The 21,662-nt window shown below is 31.2% G+C and overlaps 1 protein-coding gene across 1 annotated transcript in view; it reads left to right on the forward strand.

Moving 5' to 3' along the window:
• Nucleotides 1-21,244, forward strand: part of LOC143242268 (uncharacterized) — a 109,521-nt gene extending 88,277 nt beyond the window's left edge. Inside the window, exons 5-8 of the mRNA XM_076485635.1 lie at nt 7,784-7,895; nt 13,584-13,778; nt 17,447-17,604; nt 21,139-21,244. Coding sequence (XP_076341750.1) covers nt 7,784-7,895; nt 13,584-13,778; nt 17,447-17,604; nt 21,139-21,244 — 571 coding nt within the window. The remainder of the gene's footprint in view (nt 1-7,783; nt 7,896-13,583; nt 13,779-17,446; nt 17,605-21,138) is intronic.
• The last annotated feature ends 418 nt before the right edge of the window (nt 21,245-21,662 follow it).

The following is a 21,662-nucleotide window of genomic DNA, read 5'->3' on the forward strand; positions in this document are numbered from 1 at the left end:
TATGGTCTGTTCTGACAGTTTAACTTTTGCATATTATATCAGTTATTAGGGGCCACTCACCTCCATATGAAACTCCCAATCTTTTGGTCTCCATTTCCAGATTTTTTTGGCTCCAGCTGTTTGATATGTTTAGTCAAGATGGGTTCAGTCTTTACCTGCATGCTTATCCATCTTCTCTGAGTTCTCTCTCTTATTCAGACTCCTCTATGTCAGTCTTTCTCAACTCACTGTTCTGGCCAGCACAGTTGTGATTTCATCTCTTCAACCTTTTTCATTCATGCCTCTTTTTCTTTCCCAATCCCTTCTTTGGCAAAATCATTTCTCCATTGTTCCTCAGCACAGATAGCTCTCATTTAAATAAGTGGAAATACAAAACAAATAAACCATTTTTCCTCCAGCCAAAGCCACACTCTTCACAGGTAGCCTTCCTTCTTTCTTGTGCTGTTCACCCTTCCTTTTTGCCAGTTTATCAGTTTATCTTGTGTTTATGTTACTACTTCTGACTTTTCCAAATGAATGTTCCACACCCTTCTAGCTTTTTTTTACTTAGCTCTTGGACAATGGTTCATCCATTTTTACAATTTAATCTATAGAGTAGCATTATCCGATACTTTTCATTTTCTCATTTCTCCCACATTGTTTTCTCTCCCATACTTTCTCCTGTTTCATTCCTTTCATGTCCTTCATCCTTACTGTTTAATTGCCCTATGAGATTGAAATTTCATTATTGACCTTCATAACTTTTACTTTCCTCCATTTTAACCTTTGTCCTCTCATTTGATACACCATCTCTTCTTGATGACTAATTTTTTGCTTCTGTTTGCATGTAGTTGTTATTGGTTGGCTTTGCTATTGATATTTATATGTTCTTTTTATCCCACTCATAATGTTTTACTGAAATAACAATGCATGAAGAGGTAAGGACTTTCACACCTATTTTACTTCCATCTGTGTGCATCTTTGTTCCCAATCTGATCCTGATTATTTTTTTTGCCCCATGCAAACTCTTTGTTGTTATGTTACCAACACTGCTTCTTTCCATTACTCCTATTTCTGTCTTTTATCTCCTGGAACTCATTTTTTTTTTTATACAGGGTTTCTCGTTTGTAACCCTTACCTGTTGGCTTTATCAACTTATTAATCTGGTTTATACATCATTGACAAATAATTCTTGTCACTTCTTTCAAGTTTTCTCTCACCAGATCTGTCTTGTCACCCTTTTCATGGCTGCTCTCTTCTGTTGTACATTAGAGAAGATTATGCAAATTGGTATCTGAAACTTATTTTATATGGTGGTTATACATTATCTTCATAATGTGAACATCTTTTCCTCACTGGGCTATTTCTTGCAACCTGTTGCTATTCTCCATAACATCCATAGACTTCAAATGGTAAATTCTCACTCTATTTTTATCTCTTACCTTTATAGTAGTCGTTTTACATACCTGCTTCTGCTCTGTAGCAAGTGATACCTATTTGGGGGTACTTAGCTTTAAATCTGCACCACATTACTTTACGGGTCTGTAATTCTTACTGATTAGGTGGAGTGTGTCACAAAACCTGTAACAGATTGCATCAAGTCATGGACTATCATGAGTAAAGCAATGTTGGGACTGACCTACTCTTCATAGTTTTAAGGTGTTGTATTTCTACAGATTCTAATGAATTGTTCCCTCACATACAGTTGAAGGAGTTTTGCCATTTACCAGTTTCTAGCCACTAGGGAAGTGAATCAAGTAGCTTTTCTTTCCGAGTGAGATTGCTTTCACTTAATCGGGAATAGGGCTGTAGTGTTCTGTTGGTTTAGATGGTGAATACTCTCTTTCTACCTTATAAGAAAAGACAAATTCCCACTGTCACTTGAATTTAAAATTGATAAATTCACCGCATTCTGTTCACCCCTTTGTTTGGATTTTTCTCATTCTACTGCTGTATAGATGTTAGTTCCTGGTCAGTCTGGTGTTGGATTGGCATAAGACTGGCCAACACAAGTCCTAACATATGTGGTTGGTAGGGATCATTCATCCACTGTGGACCATAAAAAAATTTATTAGCACCATTAGTTTTGGACTGGAGTTTACTCATCACATTAGCATTTCTCCTTCCTACTATTGATTGGATGTTATGTTTTCAGGTGGTCTGGGGTTTGCTCTGTGCACATGTGCCCAGTGTGAGGTTTAGGGATAGAAGACAGTAAGGACCTTCCTTCTACCACTAACTAAAAGACAAATGCTCAGTGCTCACTGCTCTTGAAGAGGTGTTGAACCTCCAAATATGGTCTGAAGTATCCTAACCACTTTCAGACCTGCCAATTCTTATGATTTAGATGTAATTGTTTTGATTTATTTATCATTTTATACCTGTATGAATTTTTGTAGTAGTTTAAATTCTAATAATTTTTGATAAGTAATTCACTTCTTTCAGCTATACATCTCAGTCTTACAAATAGTTTATTAAGAAGGAACATAAATAGTTAGCATCAAGGGTGTGCTGATGATTTTTTGAGAAGAAAATGGCAGAAAAATGTGGTTCTGTTTCATTCCTAATGATTCCAACAAAGAAAAGAAATGTTTATAGCAAATAAAACTGCAGGCATAAGTGTTTAAAAAAAAGTTCAGTGTTATTGTATCATCCCAAAGAGTATGAATTATGCAAGATGTATAGTTTGTGTTTTGATCTACAATTGCTCATCTATGTGACAGTGTTATCAAACAGCATTTCAGCAGTACTAAACACCAAAATGATTGTTTGAGGTCATCTGGAATTAGCAAACCAAACCCATTTTTTGTAAAACTTAATATCAAACCAGAAAATATTGTGATCAGAGCTGAATAACTAGTCTCCTCTTTCACTGTGAAACCTAACTTTCTTTTGGCAGTTTCAGACCATGTCTCAAAAATTTTACCAAAATGTTTCTGGACTTAGAAATGACAGAAATAAACAGATGCTTTAGAACCAAGACCGATGTAACAGTTGGAGAAATGACTAGCAGTGTTAATAATCAGTTGTATACTGTAATTAGCAAGTACTAAAAGAAACATAATTAGTGTAGTAACCCACTAATTATCACACTCTGTGGGTTCTTTATAGACAACTTCCAAAAATTGTTCATCTAGGTAACTTTTTGCATCAATCCATTCACAATTTCAGCATGGGATTCCAGCTATTAAGTGAGCAGGTGTAAAGTATTGTAGTAGAAATTAATATTTTCATAAACTGAAAATTAGTCTATGGTTGACAAATGTCTGTTATTTTCTTACCCTTCATTTTGTTTAATTCATACTTTTTATATGTTACCCATTATTTCATTTATGTGGGTCCCTGTGGGATGAGGTACACCCTAATTGCTTCTGTTGTCACTTGCCTTCATTTTATGACAGCTGAACCCATTTCAGTATATTCCATTTTCCTAGCATTGTTTATTTTATAATTATTTTTGTCTCATTTGAAATCTCAAATAACAGTTGATTTGAGTTACCTTAGGTACTATGGTTACAGAGCACTTGTAAGCTTCACCATATATAAGATTTAATTCCTTTTGCCTTAGCTTACCATCAGAGAGACTTTCTTCTTGGTTTTATGCCCTTTAGATTTCTTCCCTGTCTAGTTTTTCAGTTTTGTTTTATCCAATCTACTCTCCCATAGTAATGTTTACCTTTTACCTTTTTTCTTAGGTGTTTCACATATATTTAGGGATTTTTTTTTATATATACCTTTTCCTCCTTGTTGTTGGCAGGTTTCCCATTTTCCTTTGTTTCTCTCCACATGTAGCATCTTTCCTTTTTGGAATTTCTTGGGGAGGACACTGCTATTTATTTCTTATCAATTGCTGATAGGGATTTTCAGTCAGATCTTTTTTGTCACTGATCTATATTTTGGAATCCTTCTGTACATTTATAACCATATGGGGTATCTTTCATGCTGTATTCAGTTTTTTTTATTTCATTCTGAGATATTGTCAACTTTATTGTCAGTTTTTCATCCTTTATCTATCATATCTATGGGTTTTATCCATTTGTCTTGTATGATTGATGCTGTTTGAAGTACTAAATTGATCAGTCTCACTTCAATCACTTGGGTCTTTTATCACATTTGGGTTTTCAATTTCTGCATGTCAGGGTATGACACATTACACATTCTTATTTTCTATTTTTAAGTTTTTCACCATGTGATTTGGTCTAATTTTTCTGCCTTGACTTTTGGATTTGTTTTATAAATTCCCAAGTAATCCTCTCTTCTGTCTTGGTTGTTATTATGTTCAGACAGGATTACATCCAGTTTCTCATGTTAGTTTTTCTTCTTCAGTCAGTCTTCTTCCCAAAATATTTATTCATCCATGTCACTTTGGTACAGATCTCTATAATTGATTTCCTGGGCAGCAAGAATCAGGGTTTCTCTGCTGGTTTGCTTCAGTTGTTTCTTTTGTCTGGATCATCTTATTTCCCTCCATTTCATGTCTCATGTAGTATGTTTTTTCGACTTTTCTGTTTCTTACCATCTTCCACATTTCTTCTCAGTTGGTTCCAGATAACATTATTAGTCCAGTACATGATTTGGGTTGCTTCATCAAGGTTTTCCATTGAATCCATCTCTTATAATTTCCTTCCCAATGGGTTTTTTTCCTTCCTCCCTGATCTGTTGAATTGTGAATCAGTTGGCCTTTTATTTATCGTGGTTTCACTCAGATCATGCACTTTGTCTTTTTCCTACACGTATAAACTGTTGTCCATTGGAGGTATTTCATCTGTCAACCACTTCTCATGTGTTCATTTCTTATTCATTACTTTAAGTAGCTGTTTCTTTCTTGTCAGGGTACCATAATCCACTTGTTGCCATCTGTCACTGTTTTTTGAGACTGTAACTGGCTAAGTTATTTTTTAGTATATATACCTCTTATTTTCAGGGACATCTTCCCATATTTTTCTTTATGGATCTAGCTCATTAGTAATTGGAACCTACACTAGTATGTGCCACGGTGTAAGGACATGATGATTTAACCATTATAATTTCATGGCTATGAAACATACACTCTAGAAATATAGTGTTCCATTGGAATGCTTGTAGGTTTTATCCTTCTGATAGGTTTATTTCATAAGTTTGTCCATTCTAGACTATACTTACTCATGGACTGCATGAGTTAAGTAGAAATAAAAAACTGACTATCTCTGCTGTGCCTTTTCTGCTGTGGATTTCTACTGATGTAGATGACAAGGTATTCTCCACTATGTAACTTGGGAGCAAGCAGTCAAAATTGCATCTCACTTCTTTGATTAGGATCCATCATCATACCCAATGTGAATGTCAGTTCATAGTGTCTGGTTTTGGATTTTGAGTTGAATTAATCAACATAAACTCCCATTTATACTCTTGTTATTCCACCTGTATAGTGGGTCTTAATGGAAGTACTTGCTGCTCAGTACAGTTTGTTTTTTCCCATCAGCTATGCTTCAGTGTTTATTATTTTGAGGGTATGCCTGCACTTGGGGTGGATTTTGTCATTATATATGATATGATGTACATTACACAAGCATCTTTTTGATGCCTGATGTCAGATTCCCAGACTGATTGTATAGTTTCTCACACTGTGTTAAAACAAAACACATTTGTCTGTTCATGGATCAGAGGTGTTGGAGATTTCTTTATGAAATTGAGGTGAAGATGGTATGACCCTCTTTTCTCTTCCCACCAGATGGCTGGGTTTTGAATTGTTTGAATTTTATTTAGTTACTTTAAGACTGAACAGTCAACATTGATTAATGTGAAATACTACATTATTAATGTGGAAGTCCCTTTTTTGTGTGAAAAATACTGAAAATTTGGTTACAGAGTTGCACAGTAAAGTTTTAGAAAGTTGACATGTATCATACCCTCATTCATCATAAAAACAAATCATCAACTAGCAGGAAGAAGTTAAACAGTTTTGTTACTTGTAAACACAATAGTTGTATACTATCTGAAAAGACTATAGTTTTGATCATGCAGTTAAAGCACAGTTAGTGAGAAACAGCATTAAAACCATTCATAAAATATGTTTGCGCTTTTATATTTGGGGGACGTACAATGTAATGGTCAATCCAATGTTTACTGGTAAAGAATAGCCCAAGAGTTAGTGGTGAGAGCTTCCAATAGTTGCTGCTTGAAATTAGGAATGGTAGTGAATACACCGGTAGGTTTTCCATAAACAAATGGACCAACTACTTGTATTTTTATACTTTCCCTAATGTAAGATAAAGTTATAAATACCAAAACTTTAATTTTACATGCTGATTTGATTGTATTCAAATTTTTATGTTATTTGATTTTAAATTTAGGATACTTGAAGAGTATCTCAGATATTAAATTTTTACTTCAGTAAATATGATGTATTATTGTATTTCTTTCCATTGATTTTTGACTACAGTGCATTTGAGTAACTGCATAACTGTAAGTACAACACTAAAATCTCCTATATTGTTATAAATATGCTTTAGAATATATAAAACAATACTAGAAGTAAATAAGTGTACACAGTATTGTTGCAGCAAATGACAGTAGATGAAAAAAAAAAAAAAAGAGGTATCTAGTATTCCATTTACCATGCACATGTGCTTTTTGCTTAGATATTAGGCATATGTCACTGTTTGATACAGTACTGTTTGCATATTAATTTAGTTAATATGAACAAATATTACTTTGGAAAAGAACAATTTTGATATTTTTTAAAAAGGTAACTGTTTTGTTGAAAATGCTATTTTAAAATACTTTTTTTAATTTCATTTTTAAGGCTAGTATGACTGTTGCATTAGTTTTATCTACCTAAGTAACTTACTGAGTGGAGGAAAAAAATCCCCAAAAATAAGTGTTAAATATAAACTAATATAAGATAGTTTGAAAGATATTAAATGAATCCTTCTGATAAAAAACAAAATTGGCTTGCTTGTAATTTTGGTGTAGTGAAAAACTTTTTTTATATATGTACTTTTTCAAGTCCAATTCTGGTAAAACTGACCATTGATTCAATTGTTTATGATGACTGAAAGTTATGAAAAACCAATATGCTAAAGGATATTTTTATTCCATGCTTTTTTTTTTATCGCTCAGGATGCATGTTTGTCTCTTCTGGCAAATGTTGAGAGACATTGGGTAAAACATTTACATGTGTATAAAATAAAACTTTCTGGTTAATTATAAAATAATTTAAGAAGACATGAAAACGAGATTTAAAATCTGCATGAGTTTCAATTATTTTTAAATAATTTGTTTTTAATTTCAAAAGCTCTGAATTTATAAAAGTATAACATAAAAATAAAATACTTAGCTTTATTGAAACCACATAAAGTGTGCAAAGTTCAAGTTAAACAATATCAACAAATAAGGTGTTTTTTTTGCAGTAGAGTAAAACAGCAGAAGTGTATTGAGTCAGTGCACCTAGATATTTAAGGGTTAACGTAGTTGAATGAAAAGGTTCATGAACTGGAAAATGTACTTCTTTAAGAAACAGTAGCAGTCTTTTCATCACATTTTGAGCTGTAGCATTTTAGAAGTTAAAGAAATGACATATTTCACAAGAAAATTGTTTATGGAGAATTATATATATGTAAAAAACCAGCTGTTTTTACATATATAATTTTCTACAAGTGAGTTTTTTCGTTTTAACGGATGTTTATGGAAAACTTAATATTAAATTCATTAATATAATGACATTATTAGTTCTTACATTAGAACAAAATGATTTTTACAAAAGGAGTTAATGTACTTGTAATTATGAATAAGAAAATTTCAGTGTATATTTTTTTCTATTAAGATTTCAAGAGAATACTTGCAGAAATTCCTCATGGAAATCTCCAGGAATGAATGCAGTTGATAAGAAAATTTGTGAGTTAACTGAAAAAGCTTGTGAAAAGATGAAAACAGAGGTTTGTATTGTAAATGTGATTACACTTTTTTGATTTACATTGTGTTTCAAAGTGAAATGTGATTACTTACGTGTGTAAATCAGGATGTTGTGTTAGATTTAAATAAACATGCTCTTGAAGTAATTCAAGATGATACTAGTTAAGATTTGCTGTTTAAAAATGCTATGTTATTTGACAAAACTAGTAATGTTTAGAAAGTCCACTCAAAAAAATTTGACTTTAATAAGATAAGTGTGATTCTATTTTCTGTCAAGATACATATTTTAGTCCAATATTCGTTATTTTACTCTAACATTACCACACTTTGTTAATAAGGAGGTAAATTATGTATAGACATTATCAATACTTTTTAGACATGTCAAATATCTCTCCCAACTAGGCAAGGATGTAACTCTACAAATCTGCTTACAGAAAACAAATGCTTTAGTTAACTAAGTTGTTCTGTTTTAAAAGCTTCAATAATTCCAAGAAAACAAAGGTTTAGAGCATTCCAAACCTGATAACTTGTTTAAATCAGCTATGTTATAAAAAGCTTTGTTGGTGTGAACAGTAACTGATTTCAGTTTACACTTTTTATCATTATTTTTATTTAACTTGTAGTTTAATAGATGTGCTTGATATTTATGGAGATGATCAACTTGAAACAAGTTTATCATGTGAGGTTCTAAGTGATAAAGTAGACACATATCAGGGTTCAAAATTTTCTATCTAAAGCTGGACATGTCCTTTAAAAAATCAAGTTTGACCGGCACTTTCCCATCTATCACTGGACATAGTCACTGGTGGTCATATTCCTAACATATCAGACACAAATACATCCTCCCCTCAAAACTAAGTGAGGCAAAAGTTGTGTATGCACAGCCCAAAGATTTTGCTTAAAAGTATATTCTATAATGAGTGGGAAAATTTGAGATTTAATGTAAGAATAAAACCAAACAAATTTTAAACAACGGTCGTGAATGCTCACAAAATGTGCTTTTTAGATCGCCTTATCCGTGCCATCCCGGATAGTCACGTCACTACCAAACGTTCACGACAATCTGACCATGGCATCTGATAGTATAAAACGGGAAAGTCTCACAAACTATTTCAGTTTGGCTTCACGAGCAAGACTAATGAATCAGAATACAATATTATGGAACCCCGAGTGAAAAAACCCAAGATTGTTGATCCAAGCCCAAGTGTTAAAGCAAAACTGTTACTGCTAGTATTGGCCCTAAGCCTACTCGTCGTTTCCAGGATGAATGGAATAGAGGCTGACCATGGCTGGAGTATAATAACACTACCGGACTGATGTTTTGCTCAATTTGTCAGGAATATGACCAAAGTAGTGGAAGGCAGAAGAACACCTTCATAACATGATCTTCCAACCTGAGATCAAGTGATGTTAAGGAGCATGAAAACAGTAGTGCTCACAGTCCAAGTTGTCAAGCTAAGACTGCAAAAGAAACACCTGATATAACTCCCATAATGAAAGAATTGAGCAAACTTAACCAGACTAAGAAAGATCGTTTGCTTGTGCTGTTTAGGACTGCCCTTTATATGGCTTTGAATGCCAAATCATTCAATGATTTTCAAGAGCTTCTGTTGCTGTAGGAACACAACTTTGGTATGAACTTAACAGAACATTATGCCAATGACAAACAAGCAGTTATCTTTACAAAGTATATTGCAGAAACAATTAGAATTAATGTCAGATCTCGTCTGCACACCTCATTATTCTTTGGCATTATGGCTGACGGCTCAACAGACACTGCCAACATTGAGCAGGAGATAGTCTACGTAAGATACTTAGACAGTGACTGTTACTTAGTAACCCACTTCCTGTGTATGCAGTCAGTAGAGAAGGCACTTAGTTCAGGTAAAGGTTTCTTAATTACCTGGGATGGGGATTTTCTGGATTTGTCCTGAATTCCCAATTTAGAAAAATTAAAATGGACAATATTTTAATTCAAGTTTACATAGTCATTCCATTATTAATATACAACAGTGAAAACTCAAGCATTTTTCAGTTGATTTAAACCAAGAAGAACCATGTATTTACCACTGACAGAATTGGAGCTTAACCTAGCAAAACTAGCGTAATAGATAATGGAGCAATTGAATTTTCCGGAAGTACAAATTTACATTTTTTTTATTTTTTTTTTCAGAAAGTAACTGATATTGGGTACTAATTTTTTGTACTTGCAGCATTGTCCATATATGGCAAGTTTCCCAACTGGCTTGAATCAATTGTATGCCTGACAGCTGTCAATTTTGGCACAAATAAAGGACTTGTCAAAAGATTGAAGGTGCAAAAGCCTTATTTGATAGGGATCCATTGTGTTAGTCACAGATTGGAATTTGCAATTAAGAAGACCATCAAGGATATTCATTACCTTGATAGTATCCAAACCTTTTTTAGAAACCCTGTGAAAGTTTTATGACAATTTGCCACAGAACTGGGCTGGTTTCAAAGAAGCTGGTAAGGCCAACAACATTGTTGTTAGAAAGCCAACAAAGGGACAGGAACCTGGTGGATGGCCTACAAAGAGCACACCCTGGAGTAAGTTTCTCATAACTGGCCAGCTTTAGCAGAGCATTTGTATCAAGTAAAGCTGCATGAAAATGGGGAACATGGACAGAAAGCTACAGGATTATACAGTACTTTGACAAGCCTTAAATTCATCCTGTACATGGACATACTCTTGGCAGTTCTGCCTGTTTTGACATCTCTTAGTGTCAAAATGCAAGACAATTCTGCTACTGTGAACATTGTTTCTGACAAACTCACTGTTTGCAAAGAGAAGCTGGGCAATCTGAATCATGTTGAGAGATCCCAGAAAATTGTTAAAGAGCTCACAACATGTGAACAAACTGGCAAGTGGTTACTTAGAGGAAAGTTGATTGCTATTAGTGGTCACGCAAGGGCCAGAGGCTCAAAAAGTGCTATAAAAGAGACAGTTGCTCAATCCGTGGCTGAAGAAACTGCCATCTTCATAGGTAAAATTGTCACATATCTGAATGAGAGATTTGAAGAATTTGATAAGGATTTTATTGGTGCCTTTCAAATTTTTGAACCAAGCAACTAGCCTGAAAGCAAGGAAGCATTGTCATCTTATGGCCATAATGAACTTCAGACACTATTGGACCACTCTGGTGCTCTGCTAGAAGCTAAGGGTTTCAACATTGCAGCTGATATTTGCCAAGCTGACTTACATGAGACACTGCTCAAAGCCACAAGACTTGCCAAATCCACATGTTAAGTGGACCCAGAATCCACATGTTAAGTCAAATTACTGTTGACAATGATAAACCTTTCCCTGGGTCAACAGTGTTGGCCTTGGTATGCCTCATGCAGGTGATTTCCGTGTCATTTGCTGAACCAGAACGTGGATTTTCCCAGATGGCAGTTGTTAAGGATGACTGGCAGTCCAAACTAATAAATGATTCTCTTAATGACTTGATGACAAGAAAATTAGAATAAGACCTGTAATCTTGCAAGCACAGAATTACTGTGCAAGTCTGTAGAATTTTGGTGGAAGGACAGTAAAAAAAACCAGACAATTTGTGAGTCCACATGAAACTCACACACGTAGAGACAATAAGAGATACTGAGTCTACATCAGCTGATGTTTTAGTGCTGGATGACTAAATCTACCAGTTTGATTGATGTGTCATTTTTAATAGATACAAGGCTTGATGCCACTTGCTTTGAAATAATGTTTCAGTGCCATAAATAAAATGATTCTGTTTTATATAATAATTGTCTCTACTTGATTTCTTGTTTTCGGTAATGTCTGGTGACAATTTTGAGGTGTCTTGCTAAACTTCAAATGTCTGGCAAGTTTCACTGTCCCGCAGGACATGTGTCCTGCTGAAAATTTAGAATATTTTTACCACTGCATGTGTTTTTATAGTTTTAGAATAAAACAAGTCAAGATCCCCGAAACATTTGTGGTAGTTTTTGTGCTCTTTGCTTGAATTTTTCTTATTCCATCATTTTCATGCATCTCATTTAAGTTAATTCTTTTGCAAGCGTTATGGTTTAGATAAATAAATTCTGTTCAATTTCAAAAAAATTGTATACATAAATAAGCTCACATAGATATAACATTGTATAATAAAGTAAACAAGAAAACAATGATATTTATGTTAGTGTACATAGTATGAAACAGTTATCAGAGTTTATTATATGACAGAGTTTTTTGAGTTGCAAAAAAAAACAACTCATAAAAAATGTAGCTAAGAGGTGTCTATATCAATCTCTCTTACAAACCAAAGTCAAATTATTGCAAAGTAAAGTAAATGTAAAGTTGTAATGGAGATAAACTTAGTTGAGTGTGTAGAAACTTTTGAATGCATGTTTATGAAGAGATAAGCATGTCATTTTGAATAAACTGTGTATGCTGATTTTAGACTTAGATAAGTCAAGAATACTTGTGGAAATTGTATTTAGTTTAATATTCATTCATTTAGGAAATTGCACACTGGTTAAGTTTTGTTTGTGTGAAATAGCTTACACAAGTTGAAATTGAAGTCCAATTGTGACAATGACATTGTGCTATCATATACCATAGTCATTTCATTAAAAGTTTGAGTAAGCAAAATAACAGGTAAGGTTAGTCTAAATTAAAAACCAACATACAATGAGATGCAATTTGTAGCTGTCATTCAAGAAATTTCTGAGAAAAGTTCCACACAAATAAATAAAAGTGTTAATGTTATAGATGCTCTGTGGCTAGTTAATAATAAGTTTTTTTTCCTTTTCAAGTGTATTACCATTATTTTTTCATTTCTTGTTTTTTCATCAGCATTACTATTTTGTTTTACAGTGTGTATTATAGTTTTCTTAATATTTTTTTGACAGAACGTAGCTGATGTGTAAAGTGTTTCAGACAGACTAAATTTGTTTGCTCACTAGTATGTACAATGCTCTTTATAATTAATGCATGCTTTCCTGCTTTGGCTCTTTTTAGTTTTTTTTACTCCAAGTTTTTAACGATTCACTTTCAATTACATATATCAAACTTTGACTTTACTAATAAATATATAATGAGAAAAAGGGTAGAAATTAATTATAGATTTTCAATTTTTTAGTGAGATTCAATTCAGAATATTTTCAAAACATTGCCTAATGATATTCCATTCTCAAATTTAGAAGTTGTATTAATTAACACAAAGTAAACATTATGTACAAATACATTTGTTCAACTGATACTTGAATAGGATAATCAATAAGTACCCTGTAGTTTATTATAATCATAAAATATTTAATTCAGTAAATTGCTACCAATTTATTACTTTTATTTGTTTAATAGTTCTATTTTTTCACAATACTGTACATTAAGTTTAGAATTCTTTTAATTTACTGAAACCTTAGCTTCTGTATGTTCAAGCATAAAAAAGTACTTATCACTTTAAAATACATATTTTATATTATATTATATATTATTTTTATTTTATATTAAATACATATTTAAAATACATATATTTTTTTACCTGTTACATAGGTAAAGATCAAAGTATTTAGTAGCTCATGTTTATAATGTATTGTTTATTGAAAGTGTAAAACAAGCACATAAATATGTATGTTAGTCTTTGGTTTAAAATGGGAAAGGCTGTATATGTAGTTTTAAAACTGAAATATATACATTGTTATCACTGTTAGAAATCACTTGTACATCCATGTTGCTTTTTGAATAATAGAGCACTTTACGCTACATGTTGCCTCCACTTGCTACTAAAGCTTCTCCTGAAGCTTCAATGTTGCTGAAAGTACTGGCCAAACAGATGAGAATACAGAAGCAAGAACTCTTAATGAACCATTTTAAATACATATTTTCATACCTTGTTCGTCACTGCTCTAAAGAAGAAATGGAAAAAGCACTCACCTATGTTCAGGTAAGTACTACTTGCATTCAACTTTGGCTTATATTTGCTATTACTTAGCCATATAATTGTGTATTTATACAGCACTTTATTAAAAAACAAACAATACTAATACACTTTTAACATAATACTGGTATTTGGCAAATTTAGTTCGTATGACAATGTTTAGAAGTAAGATGTTTATGGGAGAAGGAAGGTCAAAGTTTGTAGTCTCTCAATACTGTATGTTATTTTATATCTGCAGTTCCATACATTATTTACATTTTTGACTCAATTAATTAAATACTTAGAATTAAAGTCTCGGTTGTTGTTTTTCACGTATTATTATATGGGAAAGCATGGGATTCGCTTCAGTAGATTTTTGTAAAAAACTTGCACCTCTGTGAGATATATGGTATTAATTTAATAAAATCTAATTTAAACTGACTTTGATTATAACAGAATTTCTTATTTTTAGACTGAGACTAATATTGAGATAGGCAGCTTGTTGAGATGTGATTACCAGAGAATACATAATGAATTACTTCTTCACATCAGCACTCACTATGAACAAGTCTTTAGTGGACTTGCAATGTTGGCATGGAAAGATGAAAGTTATGATGGAACAAAGCCTATTACAAAACCAGAAGATATAGTAATGGCTACAGTTGAAATTTGAAATACTTAAAAAAGTTGCATTACATATCTACAACAAATAAAAAATCTGATTCTGTGCTGTAAAATGTAAATTTTGGGCAAATATCTCAATAAAGATAAATAAAAACTGACATGCTGTATCAAACTATTATAAGTTTAGTTGGAATTTCTTTTGGTAGCATCTTGACTGAGATTTTTCCCTGTATCTCCTTTTTGTGGACAGTTAATGTTGAATTGTTAGTTAAAATAAACATTATGGCCATTCAAAGTAAATGGAATTGTTAATATTAAGTGAAGAAGTATCAGTAATAACCACTTGTTTAATATATTTACTTTTTAGTAAAATTCTAATTTCCTGAGAGCTAATTGAATAAGTAAAAACTACTTAAATATTTAAAAAGAAACCTAAGTTTTAGAACTTCATCTAATTAATATAAATTAAAAAAAAGTATTTGTGAATGTTTGGTGTGTAAGAAACTTTTCTAAATCTTTGAAAACGTTAAAAAAATGAAACATCTAGGAGAATTCACATCTAGTGTACTTTGATGACAATTTTGTTTTAAATCTTTACATTATAAACTAAAATATTTGCACTTTTTTTAATACAGTACATTATGCAGAATATATTAAAAGCATGCAGCCATGTATGGAAAGTAATAAATTTAAAAGGCTGGCTGAATAAAGTGTGAATTGAGAATCACCTTGAATATTAATATTTCTCAAAAACTTGAGACTTGAAGTATCCAGAAAAATTCCAAATGATTGTTTCTGAGTAAAATTTGTCAGTTATTTACTCTTGATGAGTCATATTGGTCAGTTACTTGTATCTGACTTTAAAAATTCTGGTATTTATACAAGGAAATTATATGTTAACTTAACATAAGTTTAGCATTGTTCAGAGTAAAGTATTTACAGCAGTGGTGCACAAACTTTTTGAGTCAGGGGCCACAAACAGACTTCTCGTAACTGTAATATGGACATGCTTTCAAATAAAGCAATTTTAATAATTACAAGCTACGGGAATTGTGAGCTCGCAATCTTTATGAAAATTAAAGTTGTCAGAAGTATATTTACCTAAGAATTATATACTTAAACATTATATTACAGCAATTATTGTAATATTGTATATGTAGGAAATAAGTACCAGGTATAATTTTTACAACACAACTAAAAGTAGAGTAAGAAACATAACCAGAGCAAATAGCTTCATTAATAAAATAAGTTGGTATTTGTTATAACTTTTGTGAAGAGGAATTGAAATTCATTTTTAAATCAGTAAAAAGTTATTATAACCTTTAATTGATTGCTTTATTTTAATCCATAGGCCAAATTTTACAGCCACGACTTTTGGGTTTTCTTGCTTTCTTTGATTCCCAGTTGCTTAATGCAAATTTTCCATTAGAGGAAAAGAAACTAGTAGGTGTTTTATTACATGATAATTAGGAAATTTAAATTTATTGCTTGAAAGTTTTGTGATTCATTTGTATATTTTATTTTATTTATCTTAAAAGAAAGTAAAATCAGTTCCATAAAATTCTATGTATATCACATGTTTGTTTATTATTGGTTTTCTAAGTTAAACTATTGTTATCATTATTTAGTATAAAAAAACATGTTTGTTTATGATTGGTTTTCTAAGTTAAACTATTGTTATCATTAGTTAGTATAAAAAAATGTTTGTTTATGATTGGTTTTCTAAGTTAAACTATTGTTATCATTATTTAGTAAAAAAAACTTTATAATCTTAAAGTCATATTGAAAATATGAAAGTGAAATTTATGTAAATAAATATTTATGAAAGAGCAAAGACTCCCTGTATGAATAATACAGGCTTGGCATTGCCCAGTGGTTAGCTTGTAGGGTCCAGGGTTTGACATATAATGCTACTGAACATTCTTCATGCTTTCAGTTGTGAGTTTGTTATGAAAGTAACCGTGAATCCCATTATTTGACTCATACAGTTGGACAAAGCTCTTATGGTTGAAAGTAAAAGTCTGTATGTTAGTAAGGTGCTGTTCCAGTTATGTATCATTTATCCTAAGAATTGTTGAAACTGATGTAATCATCCAAAATAGTAACTATAGGTTGTACGTTATAAGAACTAGAGTTGATCATGCTGGATGAAGGTGATGAAGTTAACCATCTTAGCTCCAATAAAAGAACGAGCTCTTTCTTCATCGTTATCCTCCCATGAATTTATCATAGGAAAAAAAATTATAGACTTAATACTGAATGGAACACAGTTATCTATTCACAGAAAATATAGTTTAATTTTGTAGGATATTTGGATATGTTATTTTTAGAGTTAATTAGAGTATGGTGCATGTTTTGTCACTAATGGTCAGTACTCTGGTATGTACCATTTACCCATAGAAGTGTTTCTTGAATATGGTTTGTGCTTTATATATGGAACCAATCAGCTTCATATTGTAGTATTAGGCTTACATTTAATTATTTCCTACCTCTAAATACATTAAATACAAGGATTGATAAGCTTGCCTGTAGGAACAACACATCCAAATATTGGACAATATTTTGAGTAGTTACATAATTGTATTCCATCCTGTTTAACTAATTGTGGACATTAATGAAATATTAAGAAATTTTGTTGGTTTCTAAGGTTTTTTAAAGAACTGACTTGCTAGTATTAAACTTAGTGATACAACATCAATGAATTTTTTGTAGTTTTGCAAACATGAAATGTTTGTTATTCTGTATAGAGATTGTAGCAGTTTCTCTTAAGTGTATCGAGTTTTAAAATGTAAACTGTAGCTGCAACATCCCTATCTTTATATCATCAGAAATTTCATTTAATTACTGTTGTTGGACAGGTTTATTTTAAACAAACGTAAGAAGTTTTACCAGTGTCACTGTATGACACTTATGTGCTTAATTTTTGGTAGTATATATTTGAGTTTTCATGTTTAAAACCTGGACACTTTTTTTCATAAAACAAAAAATCTAGAACTTTACAACTGCTCAAAATTCATTAAATACATAAAGAGAACTTTTATATCTAAAACTAATTTTCTCATTTATTTTAGGCATTAGGAAGTTTAAATTCTATTATGGAGCTAATGGGTCCAAAGCACATTACTGCAGTGAGGATGAAAGTGATGGCTACTCTAAAGATAGCTATTCATTTTACTGAGGAAGATTTCCCTCAAATTTGTACTCAAGCCTGGAACACTTTTGTTCATAAGTATATTTTCTTTACTTTGCAATTGCAAGAAAAGTAACTTTTAATTAATCTACTTATCTAATGAAATTTCTTAACTTAAACACATTTTTTTATAATTTTATTGATTCCATAGGGTCTTGAAAATGGTAAAAGTGTAGAAAACTCTAAAAACAATTTTGAAAATAATATTCTTTCATTGTGTCTAATATTTTATAAATATTTCTTTAATAACGTCTACTTTGATTTGATGTGGTTTGTTGTCTTAAGTGTTTATGATCTTTGTAGACTTATCTTTCACATCTATTGGGAGTGTGTACTCGTGATTAGTCAGTATTGCATTGCATTGTGCAGGGAATAATATGACTTTTATTAACCCTTTTCAGATGGGTCACATGTCAAAGGCCATGTTATTACATTTATTAAGTTGCATTCAAAATTTTATTGAAATACAGTTTTATGAATTTATCTCTATTTCTGGTATCAAACTGTAGATTATAATTCAAATTTTGATATTATACAGTATTTAATTTTGTAGTTTAAAAGTAAGTATTAAACAAATACACCAAAACTTCAATTTTATATGTTCTGTGTTGTGTTGAATGTAGCACTGGTTCAAATTAAATGCTTGTGATGTAAAAACACAACGTCTGTAGATGTACCAACTAGGAACTCAAATGGATAAGCTGAAATAAAAAAAAAAACACTTTTATCCTTTTAATTTTCTAAACTATAACAATATTTGTTGAATCGTATCTTTTCATTTTGAGAAATGGTCTTGTATATACATTTACTTCTATATATGATCTGAAAAAACAATCAGAAGCTCAGAATATTTTTTTAATGATTTTCCTAGCCATTTTCAAATGTGATGGTGTCCTCTCTTTCTTTCGAAACAAACCTTCATGCTGCTAATTTGAGTCTTTAGCCTGTTCTAGATTTCCTGTTTTATTTGATACAAATACAGTTTAGTTTTTAAACTTGATAAATTATAATGGAATTCTATGTTATCAGTATAGTAATTTATAACTGTTTGATTGTTCTAATGTACATATAAAATATCAAAAAGAAAATTTTGTTTCATAACCTCCACATGGGACATTTCTGAAGGCTTAGCAAGCTAAGACAAACAGCAATGAGGACATAGGTTGTAACTAAAACTGATAATTGTTTGCTTACTTTGTTATTTACTGCTCTACATTTTGAGATAAATTAGTTTAAGAAAATTTGTTTTTAAATAGTAATGTTCTATATAAATATACAATTTATAATAATTGTATATGACTGTATTTTACCAAATACTAGTCCACTAAAATGCAGATGATATAGGTCACTTTGTAAAACCTAAAGGTCAGTTTTATATTATTGGATACATTAACATTAGCAAACATGCACTGTGGCATTGTAACTTCTGAATTGTTAGCCAAACAGGCTGAAAAGTCAATATTATGAAAATAGTAAATCTATATAAATGTATAATGTCATGAGATTTAAGCAGTTGTGTCTAAACATTTATGTTTTGTAATCTGTAGTCATTCTTGAGTAAAAAAAAAGCATAATTTATATTGGTTTTGTATTTTTATATGGTGATTACGAAATTGGTCAAATCGACTGAATCCATGTAGAAATTCGTTAATGGACATGAAATAAAATATTTCTTCTTAAGAAACATTTGATAAAGCTAACTAGATGTTATAAGGATTTCTCATGTGAAATTTTAATTTAGAAGTTAATTGAATTTTGATATGTATCAAATTTATGATATTTGCTAACAAAATTGATACACACAATTTTCTTAACACAAATATATTTTAATATACAAACAACAACAAAAACAATAACTACGGTTTGTGATAGTAGCTATTGCAAATATTAGTCAATATACAAGAATTTTTAAAAACTTATAAACTATACTGACTTTTCTATCTGTCTAGAACTGAATATTGTATTGACAGTCCAGGTCCATGACAAGCAAATTAATTTTGAGTTGATATTGTTACACTTTGCTTAAGCTAGCCAGTTGTTTATTTTTGGATGGCTTGACACTGCTTACAAGCTGACTTTTTATCAACAAAGATATTCAATGTCTGAAGTTAATTTACTGAAGTTGAATGATTTGTAGTGGTTGAAATCTGTAAACTTTCCTGGCGATCTTAAATGTAAAAAATCTGTCTTTTTTAGTTATGTATGAAGGTTAGGATCAGTCTACTTATCTCGTTGTCATAATGTGAAGGTAAGATTCCATCTGTCTATCTCATCTCTTCAGTAACTATTAACTCATTTGACCCATGTATTCTTCACTGACCATGACACAAAGTTTTAGTGTCTTACATTCAATATTTTATTAAACTAATTTTTGTTTATGTTGTACCAATTAATGTAGCATATAAGCTTAGCTAATAATCCATGCTTTAACAGTATACGTTTTAAGCTCCTACTTTTACAAGACAATGTTAACTCAAATTCTGAATTTCCCTTAGTATGACACACATTATGTATTTTTGCTAAGTATCTTGTCATCTTTATTTTTTTCACAATTCTTTGAAAAATTAAGAAATTAAACATTCGTTACTCACTATACAATTGTTATTGCTCAGGCAAACCATATTTTTTATTGTCTTCAATTTTGCATGATAACAGAGATATAAATAGAAAACCCCTTTTACCACACCTACCTGTCACACCCTCTCTTTCAAGATATGTTAATAGTTCTCTTGTACATTTAACTACATACTACCTATAAACAATAGGAAATTAAGGTTTTTATGTGTCAAATGATATATTACATTCTGTTCTTAACAGGTATATGTAAATTTCAGGTTTTTATTTACAGTTACCAGGTCAGCCAAAATGACTGATCGCATTTTGAGTTAGGGTAGAGAAAATAACAGATGAAATGTAAATAGTTACTGGAAACAAACATTTAAAATGTCTATAAAAGGTTTTGGGGATGACACAAAGGAAATTTGGAATTTTTGAGATTAAGAAAAGTATTTTTAATCTCAACATAAAAATTACTTTGCAAATGGAGTGATCCATATATTCACTGACAAATCTTTACTCTAGTTTATTGAAAATACTTCACTAAAAATATTTTTCTTGTTTGTGTAACACTTATAACATTAACTGAAAACTGCCAAACTATGGGAAGATATGCACACTATTATTTAAGGTTAGAAGTATTATGTCAAAAGAGATTTTAAATGAGTACAAAGAGGTCACATGGTTGGTCAAATTGACCGAGCCCATGTTGAAAGAGTTAAAGTTAAGAATCTATAACATATTTTAGGACCAAAATAGAAATTGTCCATTTTTTGTTATCAGTTCTCACTCAAAATCTGGTTTTCATAAGTGCTGTTTATGTGCATTACATGTTTATGTTTTTGTTTTTAGTTTTTTTATTAGCATATTTATAATATGGCATCCTAATTTCAGTTTTCATAAAATATCATGGTTTTAGGGATTTGGTCATAGTTGCATGTTCAGGCATATGAAAGTATGACTAATCATTAAAAAATTATATAATACAGAATTTAACCTTTTGTTTCTTTGTGTCAGTGTGGAATTGCAATCTCTTGGATCCCTTCTTAACCAGGTGATGACTGCTTTACTGCCCCTTCTTCAGTTTCACCCACAAGGAGTTGCTACTATATTCCACTTTTAGTTGTTGAAAACAGGTATGTATGAAGTTCATATTTATTTATGTTATTCTTTTTTACAACTTTAGATTACTGGTTAATATGCTTGACTTTTTCATATGCCTGTCCACCATTTATTACTAGAAATAAAAATCATGCTTTACACTTTGAGGCTGTGCATGCATTGTAAGCATGACAACCAAATCATACTGAGTAGTCAGACAAGAGTTGGCAGTGGATTTTGATAACTAGTTGTTTTTCCTCAAAATTGTCAGTTAAAAAATTGTGGGTGTCTAGTGCAGATGGCCAATGAATAAGTTTCTGTGAATATCTTAAAACAAAAACAAAGCATCTGTGTTAGAGACACAAATAAAGATCAACATTTTTGTAGGTGCAGTTAAAGCTTTCATAAATATATTAATGTTTTTTTGTACTAAAACACTT

This window comes from Tachypleus tridentatus, unplaced genomic scaffold (genome assembly GCF_004210375.1).
Source record: "Tachypleus tridentatus isolate NWPU-2018 unplaced genomic scaffold, ASM421037v1 Hic_cluster_2, whole genome shotgun sequence".
Lineage (NCBI taxonomy): Eukaryota > Metazoa > Arthropoda > Merostomata > Xiphosura > Limulidae > Tachypleus > Tachypleus tridentatus.